The sequence below is a fragment of the Lepidochelys kempii genome, chromosome 1 (genome assembly GCF_965140265.1).
Source record: "Lepidochelys kempii isolate rLepKem1 chromosome 1, rLepKem1.hap2, whole genome shotgun sequence".
Classification (NCBI taxonomy): Eukaryota; Metazoa; Chordata; order Testudines; family Cheloniidae; genus Lepidochelys; species Lepidochelys kempii.
The window spans coordinates 135,628,330-135,652,022 of NC_133256.1; the positions used below are offsets into that span (position 1 = coordinate 135,628,330).

The 23,693-nt window shown below is 41.8% G+C and overlaps 1 protein-coding gene across 4 annotated transcripts in view; it reads left to right on the forward strand.

The window, feature by feature from the left end:
- MOSPD2 (motile sperm domain containing 2) overlaps positions 1–6,297 on the forward strand; it is a 62,454-nt gene extending 56,157 nt beyond the window's left edge. For all 4 annotated transcript variants that reach the window (XM_073355660.1, XM_073355640.1, XM_073355649.1 and 1 more), the window contains 3 exons: positions 159–288; positions 3,215–3,317; positions 3,920–6,297. In XM_073355660.1, coding sequence (XP_073211761.1) covers positions 159–288; positions 3,215–3,317; positions 3,920–4,066 — 380 coding nt within the window. In that variant the 3' untranslated portion in view covers positions 4,067–6,297. The remainder of the gene's footprint in view (positions 1–158; positions 289–3,214; positions 3,318–3,919) is intronic.
- The last annotated feature ends 17,396 nt before the right edge of the window (positions 6,298–23,693 follow it).

A 23,693-nucleotide genomic window follows, 5' to 3' on the forward strand; every position in this document is an offset into this window, starting at 1 on the left:
CTGTTCTGTTAAATTTACTTGAACTGCACAGTTCACATTTTCCTTAGTAACTAAAATTACTTTTTAATTTCCTTCCTAGAGAGGTAAAAGTGATGTTTAGTGTGTATATATACAACCTCTGCTAAATTTATTGTTTTGGATTTTTTGGTTGAGGGTAGGTTTTGCCGCTTCCCTGCAGGACCGTTTCCTGATAATGGCAGCAGAAATGGACCAGTTTTCTGGAGCAGGTGTGCCAGAATTAGCTCAGTTTTGGAAAGAAGTCCCTAGAAACAAAGTGATGGAACATAGGTAAGCATATAGTTGGCTTAAAGGCTTTCTTATGTGGGTTTTGTATTTATTTGTGCATCATCATCAGTATTAAAGATTCTATAAGCTGAATTATGCTCTTGGTGACCCCTGTTCATCCCCATTGCGTGCAGTGGGTTCTACAGGTAAAACTGATTGGGACTTTGTTATTGATGCATAAGCTGTAATAGAACTGAACTCTCACACTGTTAAGTGTTAACATGAGTAAGCAGCAATAGGAAAAAATACTTTTGTAACAGTTAACAGATGTTACTACATAGAGTAGATATGCTGAGTAAGAAAGTGCTATTTTTATATAATCACTTTTTACATTAGAACTTCAGTTCAATATTCTCTTGATAGTGGGTTTTTTTAAGCGCGGGGAGGAGGTTGTACAATTTCTTAGGTGTTTTCTAAACAGCAAATAGTTAGAAAGAAGAATTAGGTAATATAGAAATATTTTTTAGTCAATGTTAGAATGCTCTTTTCCCCCATCAGACATGCACTAGTAGAAATGTCTCCTGCAGAGCCTCCAGACCTGCTTTACTAGTGTATAGTGTACTAGTGTATTAGTGTATACATTAATCCATGATGCAAAGCTTCTCCAGAACTCCACTTTATTTCATGCACACCTTAATTACCCTTACTAACAACTGCTCTTCTACACATACTTGGAAAAGTATGTTCTGCATAATGTAACATACATTTTCACTTAGAACTTTCAGAATGTAGCTAAATCCAAATCCGTTTTCACCAGTACACTAAAAAGAATATCTCAAAACATTCATTCTCTAGTAGAAAACGGGGCTGGAAAATTTCATCCTACAGTATGAATGTTGGAAAAAGTTAACAGCAATTAAAGTAAAGTCTGGAGGACGGAAGCACTTGGCTTTAATAAAACTGGCAAGTTTGTTAGGGCATTACAACCTAATAACTCTCCATTATGTGTTCCCGCCTCTTTATTGAAGTTCATGTTTTACTAAATTGCTTTTTTGTTTAATTAAATCTGTTTTTCCAGCTCGTATATGTTTGAGATGTAAATGTTGAACCTAACTATGTAATTCAAAATGATACATAGATGCTCATAAGAGACTATCTTATAATAATTAGGCAGTTCATAAATGCAACCATTAGGTACATTTACTATTGCTCTGTCATTTAGTAAACTCATTCTTTCTGGAAAGTATAAAAGCATTGTCACTTTTCAAGGAATTGTGTGATTATTTCTCACATTTTAGCTTCTTTTTTTCAAAATACAAATCTTGTAAGGGTAGATTCTTCCAAAATCCCCAAAGAAAATAATAAAGTTCTGTATAGGAAAACATGACACAATTTTTAGATCATTTTTGTTTACACATACTGAAAGGTAAACTGTGTGCATTTGCACACTGAGTTTGTAAAATGTAAGTAAGTGCTTTCTTGCTTAAACACTGGTATTTTGTTAGGGTAGGCCATTGAGCAATAGTGAGAAATTGCTTGACTATATTAAAGCTGCCACAACAGCCTTCAAGGGATACTTGACTAATAAACCAATACAAATGAAGGCACCAGGAAGCAAGATGTTCTGAAATGTGCTTGATCCAGTAATGTGGAATGTGGCATGTAGATTTATATGGTGCTGACCTTTTCGTTTTCAAGGAAACCTATTTCAAGTGGAGTAGAGCATGTCATTATTGCCCACCTAAAGTCATGCATTGTTGTTTGAATATTTATAGCCGCAGATTAATAGCTCCATCTTGTTAAGTCCTCTCCCAGAGGAAGCCAGTTAGCATTTTGTTTTTTCAAAATCAAGTTATTCCAAAGCATTCTGTCCTTTTTATTCTGCTTTATTCTTCTCTCAAAAGTTTTAGTATTTCCATTCTTCTCACATAAGAAGACTGAAAGAAAGTCTCTTGATAAGTTTCAGAATAGCAGCTGTGTTAGTCTGTATTTTCAAAAAGAAAAGGAGTACTTGTGGCACCTTAGAGACTAACAAATTTATTTGAGCATAAGCTTTCGTGAGCTACTGAATGCATCTGATGAAGTGAGCTTATGCTCAAATAAATTTGTTAGTCTCTAAGGTGCCACAAGTACTCCTTTTCTTCTCTTGATAAGCTTGATTCTCCCCCCCCCCTCCTCTCCCCAGGCAAATAAATGCATCCATCTCCTCTCTAAATGGTCTTAAGTGTTTCCAAAATGGTTCTTGCGTGTTTTATAAAATGCTTTAATTTTCAGTATCATGTGTGACATCAAATGCATGCAATGGTTATTTCTTAAGTAACTTTTCTAATCTTCTTGTTATTGTAAACCATGTCTTGAAGCTGATAACTATGTATATTTAGGCATGCTTTGAAATTCTGTTTCTGCTTTCTCTAAATATTTTATACTTAACATAAATTAAACATTTCTTTAGTACTGAATCTTGGATTATAAACATCTATATAGTATATGTAACAGAATGGTTAAAAGCATAAAGGTAAGTGATATATTCTGAGGCAGTGGTTCTCAACCTGCAGCCTGTGGGCCACTTGCAGCCCAATGAGCATACAGTTGCAGTCTATGTGACATCCTCAGGGCCATTCCTGTAACATATATTGTGTGGATGCGGCCAGATAACGCATAAAGAGCTGCAAATGTGGCCAACAATGGTAAATAGGTTGAGAATTGCTGTTGTAAGGGATTATTCTGTTCCTGTTCTGCCTTCATGCTTCAAAAGCTGTCACAATGTAACCATGGTATTTTGGGCATGATCCATCTCCTGTCTACTTCATTGGGGGTCAGAATCATATCTTTGATAACAATGTTGTATTGAACTATTCAATGGTAAAATAATTGAACTGTAATATGTTTATGAAAAGTGTGTTTTAGAATTTTTGTCCTTTAAATGTTTTTGTTTTAGTTAAAACAAACTTCATAATATTATTGATAAACTGCATTTAAATTTTCACAGGTTAAGATGTCATGTTGTAGAAAGTAGCAAGCCTTCTACTCTGACATTAAAAGAGAATTCATTTAATATCCCTACAAAAACGAATGAAGATTTACATTTACAGGTAAGAGTGTTATTTCATAGAAATGGTCATTTAACAGAATTATAGATTAATAGCTTACCACTATAAATGGCAGTAGAAGATTTATTGAAACAGTACAAAACAAGTTCAAAACTGAAAATATTTTCAATGGAGGAATTGAATGCTACAAAGTAACTGTAAACCAAATACAGTGACGTAATTATTTTAATGATTCTTGAGATAATGAACTCTACTACATTTTCCACTTCCATCACACTACTCTCATTCCTTTTAGTAATTCTACTACTTGAGGTATGTAACACATATAAGTGTTCCTATCTATCGATTAGTAGAAAATGGTCATTTTTTATATATGTACATACATTGTCTATCTACAGATAGATCAAAATAGAATTGTTTATATCTCTGAAGTAATATATTATACAGATGTGATCCAAATTATGGGAGCACACTGTGATAGAGGAATTCTTGAAGATTTTTTGTGTGTATCTTATAAAATATACTATTGGATAATTCAGTATTGTAACTGCGTCTCAGAGTTACCTACAGCTAAAATCACTAGAGATAGGAGACTTCATTCAGTAAAAAGCTATTTAATATCATATAACCTATTTTTTTTCCAGCTAACTCAATTATTACAGGTTAATAAGAGACTTCAAGAGCAGATTGATCGCTGTGTCTGGTTCCAGCAGCTAATAGTTGTATTAGCATTGTTCTTAGTTGCTATTGCTGCCTTTTGCTTCTACCTGTTGTACACTCCGAGATGCTAAACAACAATGCTTTGTACTACATGTGCTGCCTGTGTTAATCGGGTTGAAAAGAGAGAGAATCCAATGCTGCTCCATTAAACCCTGAAACTACCAAAAACGAGAGAGGTCTGTGCTCTCTTGCGACTAAAGTACAACATTGAGTAATACTATTTGCTGTTAAAAGAAGAAACAAAAGACCAACAAGAGCGCAGAAATTTACTGAAACTGTCTTGACACTTACAGTACAGAAAGAAGAGGATATTCGAAGAGCTAGGAGCTATGTTCACTGGACATGTTATTGAATATTACCAAACAGAAAAGATGACTAAATGTAACATAACTTAAAACTGCATAGAATATATTATTTTTCTCATTTTGGTTGAAGTACTTTTAAATGTCACCTTTTTAGTTTTGTTTCATTCTCATGCATACAGGATGTACTGAAAGGTGCAGGCAGGCTGCTTAAATGTATTTAAAAAAACCTCTTTATTTTTTTACAGAATTAAAATAGTTACATAGTACAGGTTAGATTTTTCTTACATGATATGTGTGAATGTACATAGTGTATATGAAAATAGGGACATATGAACCTATAGTACACAGTAATTAGATGGTCATGCTTTTTGAAATTCAAGAACAGCATCCTTATCATGGTTAATTCTTTATTTGTTTTTTTTTTCTGAATGTAAAATTATTGTATCAATATTTCATGCCAGACAGTATACATCGTGCATCATTTTTTAGCCATATTCCCCAGAAAAAAATGCCTGCCATAATTCCAAAGACATTTGATAAAACTACTTTTGTTGAGACACTGTCCTAATTAATTATAGATATTTTGTTCTGTTAAATTTCCCTACTTTAATGTTTATTAATTTCATGTTGTTGTAGAAGGAACTCTTTATTCAAACTCCCAAGCAACATGCTGTTAAGTAGGTCAGCAATAGTCAACTGCATGATTCAAATAAAAGCTAAAAAAAGAAAAAAAATCAATGTAGGAAACATTTCTGAGAGATGTGCAATATACTTCAATCATGCATGAATATTTGGAAGAAACAAGCCAGGTCAGGAAAAGACTGGATATATTAGACTATGAAAAATACAGTATCTGTTTCTTTGAAAGCATTTTAGGAATGATCTATAAAATGAGTGAGAATTTATTCTAGCAAAGATTCTTTGTACTCATTTCTGTAAATATTTATATTGAAATTATCTAAAAATTAAAAGCCTAAAAGGAGACATGGTATCTTTCATAAATTTTTAAATCCTTTTTTTTTTTTAAACTAAGCCTTTATAATAAATGCTTGAAACTTAAAACTGAAATCTGGTTCTTGTTTTCTCCACATATTGCCTTGTCCGGATAAGTCTCTTGATTAGTGCTGGGCTGATGGCTTTGATTTTTTTAAATCTATTAGAAAAGATAATTGCAGAGTTCATGGTATATTTTAAGGTACTGTTCCCCCAAAAAACATATTTAAGGGGAAAAAACAGGACAAACTTTGGGTGTCTGTCTCTCTCATGTCAGTGTCTCTTTAATGATTATAGGTGTGGCATCATTGACAAAGTAAAAGAAAAACTGATCAGTATTTTATTCTACAAAATTGTAGGTAGTGAACTAATAGACTAATTCTGATGAAGCAGAATATCAATCCAATAAGGTTACTGAAAATGTACTATATAAATGGAAAGTTTCTTTAGAAATATCTTCGTACTTGGTGAGCTATCCTGTATGAACTCATACTTCATGTTTTATCACAATGTTCTCTTCATTTTTCATTATTCTGGGTGTCTTCATCTTGCTTTCTGCTGTTCTTTTATTTTCTACAATATTGAATACATTCAAACATAGGTTACCATTAGCCATATTGTTTACATTATTTTCCTATACTTCATATTCCAAACATTTCACCATCAACAAAGCATTTAATGGAACATCCTCTGGAAAAATAATCTAGAGTTCTGGTAACATACAGTAATTTTGTAAATTAGAAACAAGATTTACTAACTCTGTTTATAAAATGCTTATCACTAATTTTGACTGGATATAGTAGCACTTTATTGTAAAATTGCAAGGAATATATTCTTAGAATCTTTGCCAATATAAATATTCTAATGTTCTGGTGCTTTCATATATTTTCAGTATTTTTAATACTATCTTAGTATTTACTTTGTATAATTGATCAGATGAACATGTTTTCTATTTTAATATGTTTTAGAGGAATAAATGCACTTGTGAAATATAAGGAAAAATGTAGCATTTACTGTTCAGTCTTAAAACATTTATTGTAAGAGTTAAAAATCTGTGGGTTTTGCGGTAGGGGTTTGTCCTTTTAGGGTACAGTTCCTAGCACAATGGGACACCAACCTAGTATTGGCCTCAAGGTACTTGGTTTACCAAGATAGTGTGTGTGTGTTTGCAGTGTCCATACACACGTGCGCACATACACAATCTTGTTAAACCTAACTAGAATTTCAGTACCATACAGCATATGAAGATATAAATGTAATCCAAAGAGCATAATGAACCACAGAATAACTTCACTTTTGGGGCTAGGTTTATTTGGTACTTCCTCAGTACAAGGACTTGATGACCTCTGAAGGTCCCTTAGTGTCCTGCATTTCGATGATTACACAACATACAATTCTTCTTTGAGTAGTGTCCCTATGGGTGATCCACTTTAGGCACACATGCGCCTCTTGAGCTTTGATTGGAAACTTTCAGCTAGACGTGTCTGTTTGGCCCATGCATGTGCCCTGTGTATCCTAGTGCCAGATTCCGAGGCTATACAGGGGTGCGCAGGTGATCTGCCTTCAGTTCCATCGCAACGGCCTTAACCTAAGATGGAGACTTGGCGTGTCTGCCTTGAGCATGCCTCAGCCTTTCTAATTTTTCCCTAGTGTTAAGATACATACATAGTCTAGTAGTTGTTGGTAGTTTGTGTAGTTATAGTTAATTAGTTTTATACGTGTTGAGGGATTGGTTTGTTTGTTCTCCTTTCCCTTTTCCCTCTGGGAGACTCTCTATTTCCTGGCAGAGCATACCTGGCTTCAAATGCTGCCTCTCCTGCCAAGAGGCTATTCCTGTAAGCAACAGCCACTCTAAGCATGTCCATTGCTTGGAGGAGTCCCACATCTCCCAGAAGTGCAACTTCTGCTTGGCCCTCAATTCTAGGGGAAGGAAGAACAGGGAGATCAATTAAAGACTGTTTGCGATGAAACACTCCCTGTGACCAGAACCAGGTCAGGAGACCCTCTTCCCCTCCCCCACACACCGTACATCTGGCCCCAGACAGATCCCTTCCACCTCTACTTGCTGTAAATTGACAGCAATGTACCAAACCGCTGGTAGTGTCTTATAGGGAGACCAGGGTTATGCAACCTTCACCTTGCCAACCAGCCTTCTCACAGGAGACAGTTGAGGAGCAGGAGACTCAGCAGATGAGGAAACCACCCTCAAAACTCCAAGTCGTCTTTGTTGGCGGATGAGGTGGTTATGCGTCCATCATCTTCCATTGCTGACAACTTCAGACAATTTCAAGATCTCATTAGGAGGATAGCTGCCACTCTTCAGATCCCTTCAAAAAGGTCAAGGTTCCACAATACAAAGTGCTGGATATCTTGCAGTCAGCAATACTCTCCAAAGCGGTGCTACCCATCAATGAGGCTAAAATGGTGTGGCAAACACCTGCCACTGTTCCGCGCCCTGCCCCCCCTTGTAAAAGGGGAAATAAAAAGTACAATGTTCCCCCTAAAGATTGACTTTTTGTTTTCCTATTTCCTACCTAACTCATTGGTAGTACATGCAGTAAGTGAATGGGATAGACAGAATTCTTCTAGGTTTACCCCTTACAATAAGGACTAGAAAAGGCTGGATCTCCTGTGGGCAAAAGTCCTATTCATCAGCAACCCCGCAATTTTTGATTGCTAATTAGCAGGCAATCATGGCTAAATACAACTTCACCAATTTAAAAGGTCCGTGACGTTTATTGAACAATTGCCACAAGAACACAGGGAGCAGTTCCCCGTCTGTGGTCTCTGAGGGCCAATTAATAGCCAGAACTGCTCTTCAAGCATCCTTAGATGCTGCAGACACTGGTGCCAGATCCATCTCCACAACGATAGTTAGGCTTGGGGCATCATCACGCCAGTTCTCAGGGTTTCCAGAAGAGGCACAGAACACTGAGGGGGGACCTCCCTTTGGCAGTCAAACTCTTCTTGGAAACCATGAATGTGTCCCTGCACATACTGAAGGACTCGAGAGCTACCTTACAATTCCTGGGCATATATACACCTACAAATAAGAAAAGTTTTAATACGTGTCAGACTGCCCAGAGGTCACGTTCTGCTCAGTTTTCTGGATTCCATAGATCCTCTGAACCCCCCCAGAAAGAGACAGATTCCAGAGAAAAAGAGCTGCTCAGCCACCCAGGCATCATCCAAACAGTTTTGTTGGGTTGGTCAAGAGTTTGAATCCTCCCATACCTCTGGAGTTATAGTTGCACCCATTGACCCAGCTCCCTCTTTGGGGACCACCCTTTCTGTTTCCAGCAATCTTGGAAACAGATCACTACCAACAAGTGGGTCATGGAGGTCATAATGTCAGACTATACATTTTACACTGCTCCCTCCTGTCCACCTCCATTCCCTGTCCCCCTTCAGGGACCCTTTTCACAGGCTTATATTAAGACAACAGGTGGACTCTCCTCCAGCTAGGAGCAATAGAAGCAGTCCCTTCCCCTCACATGGGTGCAAGAGGTTTTACTCAAACTGTTTCCTAGTGTCAAAGGAGGACAGAGGATGGAAGACATCTTAGATCTAAGATTCTTAAACAAGGACATGAAGCCTCAAAAGTCTAGGATGATGACTCTGGCAACAATACGTCCCTTACTGGAGGAAGGAGATTAGTTTTCGGACCTTTACCTACAAGATGCCTATTTTCATATATCAATACACACATCACACAGGAAATACCTACGCTTCACATTAGGCCAGGATCATTTCCAATACCGGGTGCTTCCCTTTGGCCTGTCGTCATCCCCAAGGGTGTTCTCAAAGGTCTTGGCAGTAATGGCAGCTTACCTTCAGCAGGAAGTGATCCTCATCTTTCTGTACCTCAACAACTGGCTCCTCAAGGGTCTCTCCTACAAAAGTAGTGTTATCATCCCACATGGCCCTGGCTCTGGTCCAGGAGCTGAATGTAAAAAAATCCACATTGACACCTGTACAAAGGATGCAGTTTATACGGGCATATTTGGACTCATTGACAGCCAGACGCTGCCTTTGTTTGGGCTTTTTAGGACACATGGCACCTTGCACCGTTGTGATGGATCACACAAGGCTGCATTTTTGATGCTTCCAGTGTTGGCTCTGATCAACCTGCTCCCCAGTCAGGAATACCCTGGACAGGCTGTGATGGTTCCCCTGCAAGTTTTAAAAAAAAAACTCCCTAAGCTGGGGCAAATCAGTGTTTGTGTGGGCATCCCTTTCTGGTGCCTGACCCATCAGAGACTTTAACAACCGATGCATCCCTGTTAGGCTGGGGAGCCCATCTCAATGCCATCGCAACTCAGAGCAGGTGGACAACCCAGGAAACCAGTCTACATATCAATCTATTTCAGGCCTGTCCAAAATGCATGTCTAAAATAGACAGGCCTGTCCAAAATGTCTACCTCACAGGCATTTGGAACGCCACAGCCAATGCCCTCAGCAGACACTTCGCACAGTACTACGAATAGGAGTTGGGAACTCAGATTCTCCACAGCATATTCCAAAGATAGGAACTGCCACAGGTTGACCTTTTTTGCTTCCTCAGAAAACAAGAACTGCCCTCTTTTCTCCTCACCACTTCTTGAGTCACCTTCCTTCTGTGTTGGAAGGAAGGGTTTGTTTTATTTTTCCCCCCTACACCCCTAATTCTGTGGGTCATAAACAAAATCAGACATGAGAGCCAGAGTCACCCTTATAGTGCCTACCTCTCCAAGACAGGTGTGGTACTCGCTTCACCTCTCTAACTGCCATTTTAAGCTTCCAGCCATTCCTCATCACCTATCTCAGAATGTGGGTTGTGTTCTTTATCCCAGCTGAGTAGTTCTGCATCTCAGAGCATGGTTCCTCAACGGTTCTGGGGTTAGAGGCTTCCTGCTCTGTGGAAGTACAAGAAGTGCTACTAAACAGCACACAGACATCAACCTGTACTATTTACCTTCAAAAATGAAAAATACTCTTCTTGTTGTGGTCGTTGCTCCTATTGGCCTATTCAGTTCCATTCCCACTTAGCCTGGATTACCTGTTGGATCTGAAGAAATTGGGATTATCCATCAGCTCGACCTACGTACATTTGGCTGCTAGATCAGCCTTTCATCCCACAGTGGAGGGATATTCCATATTTTGCTCACCCAGCATTTCTAGATTCATTAAAGGTTGGGCTATCTGTACCCCCCACATTATATAGCCAACCCCAACCTGGGACCTCAACCAGGTTCTCAATCATCTTATGAGACCTCCATTCGAACCAATGGCAAATTGCTCCCTGCTCCATTTATCTATGAAGATTGCCTTCTTAGTTGCCATCATGTTGGTCCGTAGGGTTGGGAAAATCAGGTCCTTACTGGTGGATCCCCCCGCTTTTACAGTGTTCTTCAAAGATAAGTTTTTACACCCACAGCCTAAATTCCTACAAAATGTTCCACTGGATTGCCACTTTAATCAGTCCATCCACCTACTAGTGCTTTTTCCAAAACGTCATAGTTGTCAGAGGGAATCCTATTTCCATATCTTGGATGTTAGAAGAGCTTTGGCCTTCTATTTTGGCTAAGCAATTTTGAAGGTCACCTAGGCTTTTCATCTTCTTTATGGATAGATCCAGGGGATTCTCTCTCTCTCTATTCAGAGACTATCCAAATGAATAGCTGTTTGTATTTTCTGTTTGTTACGAGTCTGCAGGTACTAACCCCCACTTAATGTGATAGCACATTCAACCAGATCTCAGGCAACATCTATGCCATTACTGAAGAATGTACTAATTTTTGAGATACTGAGATGGGCTTCAGTACATGCATTTATGAAAGATTATGCCCTTATACCTATGACATCAGATCTGATGCAGCACTTGGTTCTGCAGTATTATCTTCAGTTCTGGACTCCATTCCAAATCTCCCCCCTCCTAGGGATACTGCTTGGAAGTCACCTGAAATGGAGCACCGATAGGGACACTACTTGAAGAAGAAGAAGTTACTCCCCTTGTGCAATAACTGTGGTTCTTCAAGGTGTGTGTCTGTATGGGCGCTCCATTCCACCCCCCTTCTCCTCTGCTTTGGACTGTTCCTTAGGAGATGTTTGGGTAGAGAAGAAACCGAGAGTAGTTCACCCGCACAGCCCTATAAAGCCTTGGCGTCTGGCACAAAGACGCATAGGTCATATGCATGTGCCGAATGGGCTCGGCTAGATGAAAATCTCTGATCAAGGGTCCTAGAAGCACATGTGCACTTGAAGTGGAGCACCCAACAGGGGACACATCTCGAACAACCTCAGTTATTCAGTGCAAGGTGAGTAACCTCTTCAAGCATGTTTAATCCTAAAACAGCATGTTAAACTAACTTTATATGTGTTTCAGCTAAAGACTATGTACAAATTAGTATTATCAATAGTTTTAGGCTCTTGTGATTGATTTACCCAGGAAAGCACAGTTTATTTTTAACTGTTCATTTTGAAGAAGGTCCTACTTCTGAAGCTGAGTAGAGTCCTATAGCACACAATGATCAGGCTAGGTGATTTGAAATGAGTGGCTTAATTTAAAGTAGCACATGGTGGAAGGATCATTTTCAGCATTTCCTTCTGAGGCCATACGCATATCTAAAGTTCTGAGCCAAAAAACATTTTAGGGGACATAAATCCATGAATTGGTATTAATAGCAATATGTAGAAAAGTGGGTCTGTGTTTTTCCTTATGTTTTCCTCATCACAACCAATGCAATCGATTCATGTGTTGCAAAATGCAGCCGTTACTAGATGAATCATATCTGTTGACACTTGGGGAGCTAGGATTAGAACCCCACTTCCTGAGCTGTAAACACTCACACTTGAACTAAAGGAGAGCTCCCTTATTTTTACAAAAGTAACAAGCCCCTCATACTCTATGGGCCAGCTAGTTGAGGGCAGAATTGTACATGTGCACACAAACCAGTACATTATGTAGTAACAACTGTATCATCTGTGTGACAGCTAAAATTCCCTGGGCTACTTCCCCATGGCCTCCCCCCAGCACCTTCTTTATCCTCACCACAGGATCTTCCTCCTAAAGCCTGATCACGCTTGTACTCTTCAGTCCTCCAGCCGCACGCCTTCTCACTCCTTCATGCCCTCCACTAACTGATGGGAGGCCCGTTTTAAACCAGGTGTTCTGATTAGCCTGCCTGCCATAATTGATTCTGGTAAGTTCTTAATTGGCTCCAGGTGTCTTAATTAGCTTGCCTGTCTTAATTGGTTCTAGCAGGTTCCTGATTGCTCTAGCACAGCCCCTGCTCTGGTCACTCAGGGAACAGAAAACTATTCATCCAGTGGCCAGTATATTTGCCTTCTACCAGACTCCTGTACCCCACTGGTCTGGGTCTGTCACACAACCTAATGATGTATTGGAGCACAGACCTCTTCAGTGGTAATTGTGCAGGAATTCAAGATATAAACTAAGAGTTCTTCCATTCTCTTTTTACTAGCTGAAGGACCGTGATTTCACGTGATTTCATTGCACAGACCGGTTGATGCCTTCTGATCAAGAGACCTGTTTTAGTCATGAATGATAGGTAGAATTGTTCTGGCTGAATAAATGAAGTGTGAGACAAGTTGCATTTGTGCTGAAGAATGTGTTAAAAGGGGCAAAAATTGAGACTCCTACCATGAAGACGTCTTTTCTTGCAGTGGAAGAGAGCAGCAGAATAGGATGTCCCTCCTGTCCCCATTGAGCTATAATCTTCCATAACCAGGCTTTCTTGAAAGGTACTGTCAGAGGAAGATTAGGGGTTTGTGGGACCTGGGCCCAGAGAAAGTGGCGGCCCCTCACCATGCCTTCCACCTGCAGTCTCCCCCGCCCCTCCGCAGTGTTCCTGCTGGAGAGCAGGGCGCAGGGGCTTGCCCCATTCCGCCTGCCTGCCCAGTGCTCCTGCCAAAGAGTGGGGTTGGGGCACGAGGGTGCCCCAATTGGCTGAGGCCCCCTGGGCTGGGACCCATTGGCACAGTGGCTAATTCACCACTGGGTACTGTTTGTAACGTCCCCCACCCCATGGGTTCTGCCCTCGTGTCTGGAACTGGAGATGATTAACAAGTCTGCCGTAGTCAAGGCTCATCCTAACCCATGCCCTCCCCTCCCTCTTTCCTCTTACTCTGTTCTCTGATTACATCAACCCACTCCACTCTGCCAATGATTCCTGCTCTCTCCTGCCAATCTCTCCTCAAAGCCCAATTCTACTGTGACACAAGAACCTACCCAACTTGTATGACCAGGTTGAGCAGCAGTTGGAGCCCGCTGATTATACTTTGATAAAAGCTTTCAAATGGTTTGTCATGACCAAGTCATACCTATTGTTAGCCTGTCTGACTGCTGCTGTTGGTGGCTGGTTGGATGTGCCATATGAGTTGTCATGATGTCCATGTGCCACCAGGGGGATTCCCCTAAATTGGGTGAATTCTAAAATGGAAGCATTAAGGTAGTTTTAGAGTAGCTTTTTGCTATCAGAGTTGTGCAAGGCAGGATCCGGCTCTGGAGTGTTATCAATTCTTGTAAGGTTTGAATTTTCTCAATAATTAGAGATACCTCAGATCAGTCAGCTTGGTTGAGTTTATTAGACAATTAGCGCATAACAGATAAATTACCACAGTCTGTGAGACTGCAGCTAGTGCTCATTAGTTTGCACTATTGTCTAGTTCAGCAATTGGCTTACAAGTTGGCATTCTTACCAACCTGTTTACAGTTTCATTATTTCCTCTTTTTCACAGACCATCTTATTTTTAGTATATTATATTCCAATAAATTTCCAACTGCATAATCAAATATCTGTTGTTTACTTGTGTTTTATGGCAGATTTACCTCTCTGACAATGGAGGGAAGTAAACAGCAAGGTCCCCAAGGATCTGTACTAGGACTTGTTCTGTTCAACAGATTCTTTAATGATCTGGAAAAGGGAGTGAACAATGATGTGGCAAAGTTTGTAGATGATACAAAATTATTTAAGATAATGAAGTCCAAAGCTGGCAGCAAAAAATTAAAGGGTGGAATCTCACAAAACTGGGTGACTGGGCAACAAAATAGCAGCTGCAATTCAACAATAAATGCAAAGTAAAGCATATTGGAAAAAATAATCCCAATTATACATATATAATGAGAGGTTCTAAATCAGCTGTCACCACTCAAGAAAGAGATTTTGGAGTCACCATGGATAATTCTCTGAAAACTTCATCTCAGTGCCCAGCAGCAGTCAAAAAGGCTAACAGAATGTTAGGAACTATTAAGAAAGGGATAGATAATAAAACTGAAATATCACAATGTCACCTTATAAATCTGTGGTGCACCCACACCTTAAATACTGTGTCCAGTTCTGGTTGCCTCATCTCAGAAAGGACATAGTGGAAGTGGAAAAGGTTCTGAGAAGGGCAACAGATGATCAAGGGTATGGAACGGCTTCCATAAGAGGTGAGACTAAAAAGATTAGTGCTGTTCAGTTTAGAAAAGACATGACTAAAAGGGGAATGTGATAGAGTTCTATATAATCAGGAATGGTGTGGAGAAAGTGAAGAGAGAAGTGTTGTTTACCCTTTCCTGCAATACAAAAAACTCGGGTCATCCAATGAAGTTAATAGGCAGCAGGTTTAAGAAAAAAATAAAGAGGAAGTACTTTTTCATACCATACACAATTACCCAGTGGAACTCATTGCCATGGGATGTTGTGATTGCCAAAAGTATAACTGATTTCAAAAAAGTAGATAAGTTCATGGAGGGTAGGTCCATCAATGGCTATTAGCCAAGATGGTCAGGATGCAACAGCTTGTTTGGGGTGACACTAAATCTCTGACTGCTAGTAGCAGGGAGGGAAAAACAAGGGTGGTTCACTCCCACTGCTCTGTTCTGAACACTCCCCGAGAAGCTCTGATATAGGCCAGTGTTGGAGACGGGATACTGAGCTAGATGGACCCATTTGTCTGACCCAAGGTGGCAGTTCTTATGTTCTTTTTGATCAGGATATTTTTGTGTTTTGCAAACTCAAGCATCTTGTCAGTGCTCGCTCTCTCTCTGCCTTGGAGTCACTCCCCGCTCTGCATATGCACTCAGAATGCTCCCCCTGAGCTCTCACTTCCACGGGGGTAGCAGGATGTGGAGTGAGATCTGGGCAGCAGCAGCGCAGAGGAAGGCTCAGAAGCCAATGAGTGGACAGTCAGCAGCCTGGTAGCAATCACAGCCCAGTCATGGAGAGGGGCCAGCTGGGGATGCAGGAGGGGGCAGAGTTGGAAGGAGTGAAGCAGAGGGGTGGTGGAAGCAGGTGAGGCTAGGAAGGGAGGAGAAAGGGGCTGGAGTTAATACAAAACTAATATTGTTGCACAGTTACAGGATTTTAAAAAGTCGTTATATACCATACAAACACAGAGTGTGTGATATATAGTGGTGGGACCCCGAAGAAGACAACTTACAGTTGGTAGGGTGCATTAGTAAAATATTTGGTAACCACTGTCTTAAACCTGTACTCAGATATTTGCATTGGCTGGCAAGTTTCCAAGTGGAATTCAAAGTGCTGGTTATAAACTAGAAAGCCCTAAATGATTTGGAGCCTATTTATTTGGGAGATCACCTTTGTGTTCTGTGTTAGGCAAAAAGTGTTTTGTTTTGTTTTTTTAAGAATTAGGCAAGCACAGACACTGAAGGGGTTTCCTTATGGTATTGGGAAGACCGATAAGCAGCTTTGAAAATATGGTGCCATAGTGGCCAGTTATATACATGTTCATCAATTCATTTGCATTTATTTAATACATATAGAGACAGACATTGTTACAAATCAAGAAAGAACTCAAAACAAAGATTAAAAATAAAAACAGTACATATGTATAGCAATTATTTTATTGCATTAAGTATTTATGGCTACTTTGTTGGGGAAAGAGGCGGGGTGGGGGGTAGGGATGACTGCTTATAGATATTTGGTGGGCTGTGAAGGGAGGGTTAGCATTGTTCTAAGAGCTGAGTTACTGGGCGAGCATTGACCATATAAGCTGAGCTAAGTTATTAGGTATTGACAGAAACTATGTCCTTGCTTTTTAGCAGTTTGTCTTTTTTTGATGGCTGAATTTTAACTCCCTCCTGACAGTACCATTCAACTACTGTTGAGTTCAGTGGAGGTGCTTGAGCAGGAGCCCTCTAGTTGAATAAACAAGAGGAAACTGCTGGTGAGACATTGTCCATGAGGTTCCTTCATTTTTTATTTCACCAACCCTCTGCCCTGAAACAGACTGAATGTTATAACCTCCTTGGAATGCTGGAACGCCCTTCTATTTCCTCCAAGCGTCTGGGGAGGGGAGCGGGGGTTGAAGCTGCCTGGTTATTACTGTATGCTGCTAGTGGGTATTTTACTACGGTTTGTAATGTGGGTTTCTTTAGTGGAGTGGGATGAGCAATCCATTTTGGTATTGTGAAAGTTTACTAAGGTTGCCCAAACTTTTACTCAGGAGAGAGAGCACTATCAAATCCCCATCACCATAATATCTGGTGCTCTAGAAGGTTACAAAATACAGCAGCAGCTGCCTGAGGTGCAGTCTGTTCTGTTTTCTCTACCACTCAGCGTCTCTTGATTTGTTTATGATGATTGTTCTACGTCCAGTCACTTCAGCTGTGCAACCTTAACATTGTGTTGGGACTTGTCACGTTTATACAAAATGGAATGCCTCTGCAAATACTTGGATATTGCTTCTGCCCGTATCGTGTTCTTTAGTCAGCAATAAAACTTTTATTCCTAATTTTACAGTCAACCCCTGCTTTGTTTTTGTTTTACTAACAGAGTATTACACAGAGGTTCTGCCTCCAGTCAAAAATGTATATTGTCTGTCATGCTCTCTGGAGTGGCTCACAAGTGAGAGTACCAACTTCAGGGCAGACTGTTAAGAAGCAGGGTACAAACCCCAAACTGTGTGTGGGTTCTGTACCTACTTTTCACCAATCCAGTAACAAGTGTAAACTCCTCAGGCACTACAGCTTTAACATGGAGTCACAGACAGTCCCCTTGGACACTTCAGTCTATCTTGCCCCCCAGACACGCTGGACTCTGCAATAGATGGACACTACACAGCAAAATATTCAAGGAGTACTTGTGGCACCTTAGAGACTAACCAATTTATTTGAGCATAAGCTTTCGTGAGCTACAGCTCACTTCATCGGATGCTTACCGTGGAAGTCTGCTGCAGTTTCCACGGTATGCATCTGATGAAGTGAGCTGTAGCTCACGAAAGCTTATGCTCAAATAAATTGGTTAGTCTCTAAGGTGCCACAAGTACTCCTTTTCTTTTTGCGAATACAGACTAACACGGCTGTTACTCTGAAACAAAATATTCAGATTACTCCCAGTCCCAAAGGACCAATCGCTTACCCCAGGTCAACTTGCACCTCAGATCTCACACCAACAACAATGCTTGTAGCCAATCCTATAGTAAACTAACAAGTATTTAGAAACTAGGAAAAATAAATGAGGTTCTTTACAAGGTTAAAGTAGGTAACATATACACACACAAATGAGTTAGCTGTGAATTCCAAATGGTAATAGAAACATCTATAATAAGAAAACTTTCTGTCTTTTAAGGCTAACCCAAGCTAACCGGTTGGGGAGTCCTTGCTTATGCTTAGAAATCCTCTCCCCTCAGAGCCCAAGAAGCATACAAATAATCAGTTCTCTTTTAACAGGCATTTTCATTCCCTTCCCCCCAGCCTTCAAGCTGAGGTGGGACGAGGGCCTTAGCACATACCCTCTTCAGGGCTGTGGGGGAAGCAATCAACAAAGACTTTGGATGGCCCATTTGGATCCAATAGTTCTTCCCGATCGGCAGGAGGTAACACCTCTTCTGATGAAGTGGTATTTCGCATATGGTAATGCTCCCCTGACTTTGGGGTTGTGGGGGGCTTTACAGTCTTAGCAAACATGTTTGTATTTACAGAGCAAACATTTAAACATTAAACTTGTAATATGGGATACAGATATTATAGGTAGGATTAATACATGCCTCCTCCTACAAGCATTCCATAAAGTCTAAACACATTCTTATAACTCTAATATTGATTTTAACTATAATAACCCATAAGTGAGCCAGACTCGTTTCCAGCTATGCATTTGTCAGTGTTCAGTGAGGCCTAGGGGCCTTGACATGAGCTGGCACCTGGTCTGCCAGAATCACATTGTCAAAAAAAAATTATGTATTTCATTCTTCTTTCTTTGGCCCCTGGGGTATCACTGAGCCTTGGCATGATACAATTGTCATGGATCCACAGGATCTGTGCTATGCCCCAGTTTTTAAACAGGCCCTTGGAAGAACTCCTTCAGTGTGGCAGACCTCCAAAGGGTCCCACTCTTCCTTTAAGGTAGGCCATGTGGCCTCAATACCTCAGGCTGGGCGCCAGCACACCTACTTCACCCTGTGAACTCTGCCCGGCGAGTTCTGTTGAAATAGACTCTGCTCAGAGGCTTGTACACTGTCTGCACCTCAGCAAGTCTTTGCAGTGACAACCAAGCAGCCTTTTCAAAACAGAGTAGGGTTTATTAGCCAACTGGAACACAGCATCAGGAAGTCCATAGGTTAGCATAGGGAAATAAAGGTTAATACAGAGTCCATACTGGCCAAGCCTGTGCCATCAGGCAGCCAAGCTGCCATGGACTCTATTTCAGGCTCTGACTCTCTATCCCTTTTTCAGGCCTGATCTACACTAGAGTTAGGTCAATGTAAACTGCCTTTCATCAACCTAGCTGTGGAAGTGTCTTCACCTAAATTTGGCTCCTGCCAATGGAAGTGCCTCTCTACGTCAATGTAGTAACACCACCTTCCCAAGCGGCATACAGTCCCAGTTCATGGAATGAGGTTGACACAGGGTTGGTGTAGACACTGCATTGCTGACGTCAACCATTAATGGTGTCATAAATCTAAAGGGAAGGGTAAACACCTTTAAATCCCTCCTGGCCAGAGGAAAAACCGTTTCACCTGTAAAGGGTTAAGAAGCTAGGATAACCTCGCTGGCACCTGACCAAAATGACCAATGAGGAGACAAGATACTTTCAAAGCTGGAGGAGGGGGGAGAAACAAAGGCTCTCTCTGTCTGTGTGATGCTTCTGCTGGGACTAGAGCAGGAATGCAGGTCAGAACTCCTGTAAAAAGTCAGTAAGCAATCTAGTTAGATATGCGTTAGATTCTGTTTTGTTTAAATGGCTGATAAAATAAGCTGTGCAGAATGGAATGTATATTCCTGTTTTTGTGTCCTTTTGTAACTTAAGGTTTTGCCTAGAGGGATTCTCTATGTTTTGAATCTAATTACCCTGTAAGGTATTTACCATCCTGATTTTACAGAGGTGATTCTTTTACTTGTTCTTCAATTAAAATTCTTCTTTTAAGAACTTGATTGATTTTTCATTGTTCTTAAGATCCAAGGGTTTGGGTCTGTGTTCACCTATGCAAATTGATGAGGATTTTTATCAAGCCTTCCCCAGGAAAGGGGGTGTAGGGTTTGGGAGGAAAGATGTTTCCAAGCGGGCTCTTTCCCAGTTATATATTTGTTAGACGCTTGGTGGTGGCAGCAATAAAGTCCAGGGGCAAAAGGTAAAATATTTTGTACCTTGGGGAAGTTTTAACCTAAGCTGGTTAAAATAAGCTTAGGGGGGTTTTCATGCAGGTCCCCACAGCTGTACCCTAGAGTTCAGAGTGGGGAAGGAACCTTGACAAATGGCTTTCAGGAGCAGTCCCACAGTGCCCCCCACTGACAATACAATTGATACAAGCACTCCTCATGAGGACGCACACTGCCGACACAAAGAGCCAAGTGTGCACGCACACAAGCAATTTTATAACTGCGGTGGCTGTATGCCGATGTATGTTAGGTTGACATAATTCTGTCATGTAGACGTCGCCTGAGTCTCAGGTGAGAAATATCCAGCCTCTTCCCAAAAGCCCAGTCTTATCCCCTTGCTGTCACCTCTTAGTCCTTTGTTTTCAAGCTGAGCCATGCTGAGTTCACACACCCTGCCTGCTGGAGCTTCCCACCGTTAAGTATTGATTGTTCGATCACTGAGGTTTCCGTTGCTCCGTTCTCTCTGGACCCTCTGATTTGGATCCATTTGAACCAGTTCTCTAGCAGCCCAGTCATTCCACCTAGACAGCGAGGTGACACACACACACCATGTCTCCTGCAGTGCCCAAAGAGCAGACTTCACCTTTCCCCCCCCCCTCACTGGATAGCAATGCAAAATACAGAGGGACCCTGAGGCACGCATAGGCTTCATAAAAATATTAAAGAAAATTCCCACTTTGTGACAGCACTCGATAAGGAACAATGATATTCCTGAGCTGTCTTTCAAAAACGTTATGATTCAGAATGCCTCTTTTCTCTGAGCTCTAACTGAGTCTTGCTCAGAAGAATCTGTGCTGACCATACAAGTGGGTCTGCGTGTGTATATGTAAACACTCACTATTTATATAGTTTGGTATATAGGTATTGTTTTCTCCTTGCTGGAATCCTGGAGATTGTGTCTAAGTCTTGCTAGAAAGGGTAGGTAGTTCAGTAGGTTAGTGTACTTACCTTTGGAATTCTCCATTTAAATCCTCGGTTACATTTAGTTGACTCTCCCTAGTCCTTTTGTGTACCACAAGGTAGCCATGTGATTCAGCAGCTTCTGCATGAGAAGCCAAGGACTAAGGTTCCGGCCATTTCCTTATCTTGGGTGGGCACTGAGCGAGTTTCCTTGAGCGGGAGCATGGAGAGCTCATCCTGCACAGCATCATTCTCCCCACTGTCAGGGATGACAGCAGTTTCTCCTCTAGCTCTGCAGGGATAGAGCTCCATAGGGCCTGGGGCCAGGGGACGGCGTGGTTGCAGGACAGACAATGGCATTTTGGGGGCTTTGGTTCAGGCCCCAAGGGACTTCCAGTGTCACACCGGAAGTCTAGCAGAGCCAGGAACAGAGTCCCGATCCCATCTGTCTCAGTCCAGTCCCACAACAACCAGATCCTCCATCCTTTCATGAAGAAAGCTGAATTAAGAATTTATAGTTAAATGATGAGGCATGCTAACAAATCGTGTGTGGTGTTCCTTTTTTTAAATAACCTCCATGAGTTTCCTCAGCCCCCAGCTCCACTACAATCACTTCCAAGCAGTTTCATTTCTGACAGCTTGGAGCCAGCTCTGAACACTTGTTCCCCAAGCCTCAGGGAAAACGTCAGAAATGGGGAACGTGATTTAAATAAATACAGACGACAGAAGTAGTGTGAAAAAGAAACACAATCAGAATTTAAGTTTTTCTTTCATTTTCTAGCATGGCACAATTGGTAAATTGCTAAAAGGAAAAGCAAATCTGTAGAAACACCACAGATGTCTCATTAATCTAGTACAACTAGCACATACAGATTGATGCTTAACCCTCTGGCATCTGTGCATATCTGTAATTCCCATGCCATAATGTTTCTTTGTGCACATTCATATACACAAAAACCATTGACCATATAAATTCTTATTCTCACAAATCTGCTTTGAACTTATGTACATCTGTTATTTTTCTGATAGCATGCCAGTGGTGCTCAGTAATGTTCACAGCATGGAAAAAGGTGTGGTACCTGCCTTGAAGACTTTACAGATCTAAGGACCTGATTCTGCAAAGGGGATCTGTAAATATGGATCTTCATTCCTGAGATGCTGTGCAGGTATAAAGGTCCGTGCTTGTATGTCCACAGTATAGATGGCAAAGCTGCGCTAGATCTACTATGGGCTAGATTGTGATTTTAGGCACAGCCCTGGGCTAGGGGTGGTGGTGTTTAAATTGGATCATCCCAGGAGTAGCCCCCGCAAGCAGAGATACCCTCCTTGCTTTCTCCTTGTGCCAGATGTTTATTGGATTTGGGAGATGAATGCGCAATCTGTATTTTATTATAAACCCTTCCACCAACACCAGTACAATGTAACATCACGGTTTTAAATGCATATATCTTCCAGCCCTCTTTACTAAGGCCCAAGAGGAAATGAGATCTCTCTCTCTCTGGAGCTCTTTCCATCTCAGCTTCCTTTCCCTTCCCCTCCCCTCCATAACACTTCCTTCCTGGCTTTTATCAGGTTAGCCAACTGAGGGTTAATTAGTTCCTTACATCCGAGCGTGTGTTTGCTGGGGGGGCAGTGTGAGAGCCTGAGTGAGTGTCTGATTGGCTGCTAGCCTGCAGGGGGCGGGCAGTAGGGTGTCTGTTTGTTTGCGACAGGGAAGCCTGGCTGTTTAAAAATAGCCAGAGCTTCGCGAACCAGCTGAGCGGCGGAGAACCAGCTGAGCAGCGGGGACAGCAGAGCAGCACACAGCAGGAGTTTGCCTGGGAGTTCGCCTGGAGGGAACCCAGTGAGGCTTACGTCTTGCAAACTGCTCTGAGGAAGCTCATAGTAGGAAGGTGATATGGAAGGGGGGGGTTCAGCTGTTGTGACCTGCACTGGATGTGCCATGTTTGTCTTTCTTCCACAGGACAGAAGCGACTTTGTCTGTACAAAGTGCAAGCTGGTCTCCATATTGGAAGAGAAGATTGAAGGTCTGGAGCAACAGATAACAACCCTGCGTTGCATACGGGAAACTGAGGATTTCCTGGACGAAACTCAGGATAGGCTTCTAGGGGCACAAAGCTCTACAGATATAGAGCAGGTTGCACAGAGGAGCCAAGAGGCTAGTGAAGAAGCTTGGCAACATGTGACCTCCAGAAGAGGTAAGCGGAATGTCCGGGTTCCAGTAACACAGACACAGGTAACTAACCGCTTTCATGTTCTCTCCACAGGTATTGTTGCGGAGAGTGGACCAGATGATATGTCTGGGGCGAGAAAGCAGAAGGAGACTCTGCTGGTTGGAAGGCATGAGATGCGCTGTCCTGAGGTTGGGGGTTCCACGACCACCACCCCCAAGAGGAGAAGGCGGGTGGTGGTGGTCGGGGACTCTCTCCTCCGGGGGACTGAGTCATCTATCTGCCGCCCTGACCGGGAAAACCGAGAAGTCTGCTGCTTGCCAGGGGCTAAGATTCGTGATGTGACGGAGAGACTGCCGAGACTCATCAAGCCCTCGGATCGCTACCCCTTCCTGCTTCTCCACGTGGGCACCAATGATACTGCCAAGAATGACCTTGAGCGGATCACTGCGGACTATGTGGCTCTAGGAAGAAGAATAAAGGAGTTGGAGGCGCAAGTGGTGTTCTCGTCCATCCTCCCCGTGGAAGGAAAAGGCCTAGGTAGGGAGCGTCGAATCGTGGAAGTCAACGAATGGCTACGCAGATGGTGTCGGAGAGAAGGCTTTGGTTTCTTTGACCATGGGATGGTGTTCCATGAAGGAGGAGTGCTGGGTAGAGACGGGCTCCATCTTACGAAGAGAGGGAAGAGCATCTTTGCCAGCAGGCTGGCTAACCTAGTGAGGAGGGC